Genomic DNA, 6,562 nt, shown 5'->3' on the forward strand with positions numbered 1-6,562 from the left:
TGGCTGAGAAATTCAACCAAAGTACACTTGGGATTGCAAATCTTACCAAAGAAGTGATTCTCGCTTTCGGATCGGGAAGACGTCCGCATAAGACCGGACGTTTCTTCTTCACGATAATAAGCTGGGATCCATGACTGACGAAGCCCATATATATGTGAGCCATTCATGGTCGGATAAGTTAAACTCATTTAATACAGCCGCCTATTCGGTCTCAAACGCTTCAGGCAATAAAGAATCCGTCCAGACAATTGCAGACAATCTTTTCCTGAAATCGGTGTTTGCACATATAGTTGGTCCAACCTGTGCAAGTATCAGTATCGTCAAAATAAAACAAACTAAAAACTCAAAACACATCACATATGCATAACCAAAAAAAAGATGAATTAAACATAAAATACAACACCTTTGTGGTAAGTTTATCCATGATGTGCCACATGCATAACCGATGCCTTGAATCAGGCCAAACATCCTCAATAGGCCTCTTCATCGCAGGGTCTTGGTCAGTAACAATTACTCGTGGTGCATATCCAAATGCATCCTTAAACACATTAAGTAACCAACTATATGTCTCAGCAGTTTCGGAACCAATAATAGAAGCACCAAGTGTGACATTCCGATTGTGATTATCAATCCCAGTGAAAGGGACTATACCTAATAAAAAACGAAACACAAAAAATTATAAGCTAAAACAAAATGGAATAGAATAGTAAAACACACAGTTGCCGGAAAAGCTCATAATGTATAAGCTAAAACACAATGGAACAGAATATATATAAATCTTATACTTACTTGTTTCGCTTGTACGTGGCATCAAAGGACACAACATCACCGAACATATAAAAATTTCTTTTCATGTCCTCATCAGCCCAGAACAGACACTTCAAAACACCTTCCTCAGTAGTTTGGTATTCACACGTAAAATTAGGTAAAAACTCTTTTTTCCTAGTTAGACGCCTGACAAGCATCTCGGCATCAAACTCACCAATAAACACATTTAGTTCTTTTTTAAAATTTTTGAAGTCACATTTGGTCGCCCCGACATTATCAAAACCACCACACAACTCCTTCATGATGTTGAATGCTCGAACAGGACCAATGTTCAAGTTGGACATCTTCTTTATCATATCCTCATGCGAACGGCTGAGGCTTCTATTTTCCCTAAGTAAGTGGAGATCTTCTTCATGCACGAAAGAATGGTTGTGCGCCTCTGTAAGTAGTATAACACATACTTCTTATCATCATTCAACTTTATTCGAAACTCCGCTTAACAACCAGTCCTTTTTGTATGCTCTGTTCCCTTCCTTACAGTCCAGCCACCCGCATGTGCATATGCTTTGTAGAAGTTGTAAGCAGCATCTACCATGTCAAATACCATGCCAACGACTGGAGTCATCGAGGATGATGAGTTTGGAGTGTATGTCTTTTTGCCCGAACTCGGAGAAACATGTTCTACACCACGTGGTTGGTAAATGGGGTCGTCTAAAAAAATACAAAAATTTAAAACCAAGAAAAAAAACGCCACATTGGTTAGTGCATTGACCTACCAAGAAAAAGTCGAAAATTGAATGTAAGGTCATAGTAAAACACACAAAAAGTAAGTAAAACACACAATTAAAAAACACCACTCGACAAGTAGTAAAACACACGAAAATTAGTAAACCAAAAATACACCTGCCATAACAAATACACTACACGTGATAGATGTTTAACACACATCGAACATATACACACATGCATAAAAAAACAAGACACAACAATATACTACACGTGATACATGTTTAAAACAGATCATAAAAAGAACATGTGCATCAGACCATAAAAAGAACATATTAAAACACATAAAACACATGAGTGAACATCTACACAAAAAAACACAACGTAAAATAACACACATGCCATAATGGTAAACTACATGAGATAAATATCTAAAACATGCCAATGAAGATCAGTCCGAAGTTACATGTATTCCAACCAGTAAAACACAACATGTTACACTGAGTAATTTTAAAACACAGCAACATAAAAACTCCAAAACCCTAGTCCAATGATAAATATTTAAACACATTTGTATTAGACTATTGCTGGTAAAACACGATGTCAATAAATCGTCCCTATTACACTGATTAATTTTAAAACACAACAACATAAAAACTCCAAAACCCTAGTCCAATGATAATTATTTAAACACATCTGTATTAGACTATTGCTGGTAAAACATAATGTCAATAAATCGTCCCCCATGCTCATTGACAAAGATATTAACAACACCAAGTTAAACAATGATAAAATATTAAAACACAATGGTATGAGCCTGTTTACCGGTAAAACACTATGTCAATAAATCGAACAGAAAAGTGATTGTTATGTAAAATCTACAGTAGCTAAAACAAATCATCAAGAGAAAATCAAGTTTAAGAGACTGCAGTATCAAATAAACATTACCATCACCGCAATCAACAATAGCATTTGACGCCATAATTCTGATCAGTAAAAGAGAAGATCAGTTGTTGTGAAAGAGAAGATGAATATACGCAGGAATCGCTGGACTAAATGATTTAAAATGAAACTGTCGAGCTATTAGAATTATATATTTACTTTCCATAAATTTCTGGTTAGTTAGTTATCTAATAATAAAATACATAATTAAAAGAAATAATGAAATTACCCTAATACCCTTTTGATAAAAAACTAGGATTGCCACATGTCACAGGTAGGAGGCTTCCTACACTTTGTAGGATAACAAGGCTTTGTAGCCAACTCCTCCCCTATATATATATATATAGGGGACCACTAAAATGAGAACCACCTCGAGTTGTAAGAACCGTGAGAAGTAGATGCGTGTATTATAAACACATTTGTAAAAAAAATTCAAAAAAAAATGTCGTGTGTGTAGTTTTGAGCACCACAAGTTTCTGTTTACGGGTACCGTAAATCTTACCGGAAAATTTACGGTACCCGTAAACACAAACTTGTGGTGCTCAAAACTACACACATCGACATTTTTTTTTTGAACTTTTTTTTTTACAAATGTGTTTATAATACATGCATCTATGTTTATGAAAAAAAATTGGTCCACCTCGCCCCGGATCAAAAAGTTCTCACGGTTCTTACAACTCGAGGTGGTTCTTATTTTAGCGCAATTTTATATATATATATATATATATATATATATATATATATATACATACATACATATAGGATTAGGTTCAAGAGTGAACAACTTCTTAAGAGTGAACTAATCTTGGCCCTTGATCATTTTTTAGATTAAAAAGGTAAGATTGACATTAGCCAAGTATATTTAATTAAAATCACTTAATTTTCTCATCTCTTAACTCTCTCTCTCTCTCTCTCTCTCATTTTTAATTATTTTTCCATTATTTTAATTATAAGAAATTGAAGGGCTTTAAATTTTGTTAGACCGTCATGGATTACGACATTATCATTCTACATCTTTAGCTCATAGGTTGAAGTTGATTAATGAATATTGCAAGTATTCTTATCACTCAAGAAGATGATAAAGACAAAACTATTATTTTTTTCAAATGTTTTTTTCTTGAAATATTTTGTTTACAATTATTTAATTTCCAAATATTCTTAGCACTCATTTTTTTATCCACAGATTTTGTTTTAATTTTAACTTAAATATTGTTTTTCTTTTATTATCCGTATATATAGATATCATAATATATTGTTTTTAACTTTTTATAATTTTCAATAAATATTAAAAAAAATTTCTGAGATTGAAATTGTAATTATTTTTGGACATTAACTTTTCTTTGAATATATGATGAAGTTATTTATTTTTGCATACATATGACTTGTTTCGTTTTCATCAATTTCATGATTTTTATATGAATCTACTGGCGTGCATGCATAAAATACTATATGTTGTTAATATACACATATGTAACCATTTCTGTACATAACGCACAGATGTATATAAGTTTGTACACATGTGTATAAATTAAAAGTTGTATATCTTGTATAAACTGATTATTAGAGAGACTATACACATGTGTATAAACTAACAACTGTGTATCTCGTATAAACTGATAGTTTGCGAGTTTATACACATGTGTATAAGCTAACATCTGTGTATGTTGTAAAAACTGATACTAGCGAGATTCTACACATATGTATACACTAAAAGTTGTGTATCTGGTATATACGAAAACTATCGAGATTTTAGGGATTTTGATTATATTGTTTAATAAATGCAATTTACAAAAGATGCAAATACCCTTATGTCATTTATTTTAAAGGGAAGTTACAACATTATAATTACAATCTTGCCATTGTTTAAAAATCTCTAGATGATGTAATCCAATAGCCCAGATTAGTTCACACAGTTCACTCTCAACCAGATCAGTAGAAAACAACCAAAAGTGTGAGAACGGTGAGAACGCATCCTGGCCCAACACGTGTCACGCGACATAGAGAATGGTGGAGGGGATTTTTTGTCCTATCATATTTCTTTTTTTAAACGTGTGTCACATCACCTTTCCATTTTTTGGCGTTTAATAAATACGAGGCGTTTTTATTCTTTTTAGATCAGGGTCATAGTAAATATTTTGGCATTTTAAGTAAGTTTGGCGTTTTTATTGTTTTTATATCAGGATGCAGGCCTATAATGTAAAAAACATCAGTAATTTTCTTGATGTTTATTTTTTTCTATCAAGTGTTTGTGCCATGTAGGATACAGGCCTATAATGTGACAAGCAATTATGGCGTTTTGAAAAGATAAATAAACTCAATTTTCCATGTAGTGGCTTTTAATATAATAAATGTTTCGCAATAATGTTACCGTCTCTTCATTTTATTGTTTTGCAATTACTGTTTCGTTCAATTTCATCTGTCAATTAGTGTTGCTTTTTCCGGTAATACTTTGTTTGGAATTTTTTTGGTGTTTTATATAGCAACATCGTGCTTTGTTAGCTTCCATTCTCACAGTTTTCACACTGTCAGGCGTTTTGGTGTTTGTTGTTTTTGGCGTTTTATACTAAATTTTTTTTATTAGTAGAGAATTAGATGATAAACAACAGAGAATTAGATAACAAATAATAGATAATGAAAAAAAATTATAAATTATAATCTAATTTCCCTCATCCAAATCTTCACTGTCATCAGCCTCTTCTACTTTAACCTTTTTGGCGTTTTGAACCTGTTTTTGAATACCTTATGTAGATTCTTATTTTCCTACATAACGCCCGTCTTTAGAAGATGCTTATTTTTTGTGGCATCCTTTATTGTCGTTTGATATATACTTGTTTGTTGGCATGTTGAAGATCAACGCCTGCTCGAATGTATTGATCCCTTCATGCCATCAATATGTCCATCAAGAACAAAGTGACATGATGACATATTAGTGTCAACAGTCTCTTTTTCATGAATATTTGTCCATCTCATTCAGCAAAAGCTTATAGAGATACCCACCTTAGAGAAGAATCCATTTAGTGAAACTTCATTCAGAATTATACTCAATATAGAAGAAACGAGGTTCTCCATCTGTGGCTTTTTCAACTATTTTTTGGCGTTTTTAAAGTGAATGGTTTCTAGGAAACATGCCGTTGTTTTTGGTTTGTGATCAGTTGATTGTGCAGAAGTCTCTCTTATAGGATGTTTTTGGTGCGTAGTTTAGGCGAGATTTTATTAATAATAAATGATATTAATAAAGTAGCCGTCTTTTCAGTTACTGTGTGTATTTTTACTATTTTTGTTCAGCTTTTTATGAGTTTTTAGGGTCATAGACGTTCCATCTTCCAAGGTTGGAATTTTTAATGGCTTTAAGTAGTTTTTGGCGTTTTTTTTCCATTTTTAGCTTTTTATAATTATTCTCCAAATTACTTTTATTATAGTTTGGGAGTTTTTGGTGTTTTACTGCACTATGGTGTTTCACAATGATTATGACTTTTGGCGTTTTATTAATATAATGTTATTTTTTTATTCTAAGTTGAAAAATACATAACAAACAACAGAAAAATAAAATTAAAAAAAATAAAAATAGAAACAATTTATCTTCCAAATATTCACTGTCATCAGTCTCTTTTCTTCTTTGAAACATGTTCACTGGCAGTTTGGCTTTGTCATGCTTGTGTTTTTGTGGCCGTTTGGAAAGACAAAATGACATGAGTTTTTTCTTTGAATATGTATCTTCAAACCACTCATCAGTTTCATTCGTCTCTTCATGCCATTATAATATTCATCAATAACAAAACACAAAAAATGACATAAGTCTGACACCAGCATCTTTTTGTTTACGATTTGTCAATCTCATGCAGCAAAATGTTATTTGAGTCACAACACCTCAGGGAAGAATGCATTCTCTGAAACTTCGCGTAGAACAATATTGAATATTCAAGAAACGATATTTGCCATTTTTGGCGTTTTACTAAGGAAATATTTGTATCTGAAAGAAACGTCGATTTTTTTGGAATCTTGGATGTTTGAGTGTTTTGGCGTTTTCTAAAATGATTGGTATATAGTAGAATATCACGTTTTTTGAGTAGGTGTGTTTGATGTTTTGGAGATTTTGGCATTTGTAAGATGAATGGTATATAGTAGA

General features: G+C 32.3%; 1 protein-coding gene across 1 annotated transcript; it reads right to left on the reverse strand.

Moving 5' to 3' along the window:
• Positions 1-201: 201 nt before the first annotated feature.
• On the reverse strand, positions 202-2,476 carry LOC110942936 (protein FAR1-RELATED SEQUENCE 5-like). The gene is made up of 6 exons (XM_022184696.1): positions 2,443-2,476; positions 1,273-1,479; positions 790-1,207; positions 718-746; positions 404-651; positions 202-300 (listed from the first exon to the last, which is right to left on the reverse strand). The coding sequence occupies exons 1-6, from the start codon at positions 2,474-2,476 to the stop codon at positions 202-204; spliced, it is 1,035 nt and encodes a 344-aa protein (XP_022040388.1).
• Positions 2,477-6,562: the final 4,086 nt, after the last annotated feature.

This window comes from Helianthus annuus, chromosome 5, assembly GCF_002127325.2.
Source record: "Helianthus annuus cultivar XRQ/B chromosome 5, HanXRQr2.0-SUNRISE, whole genome shotgun sequence".
NCBI classification, from domain to species: Eukaryota; Viridiplantae; Streptophyta; class Magnoliopsida; order Asterales; family Asteraceae; genus Helianthus; species Helianthus annuus.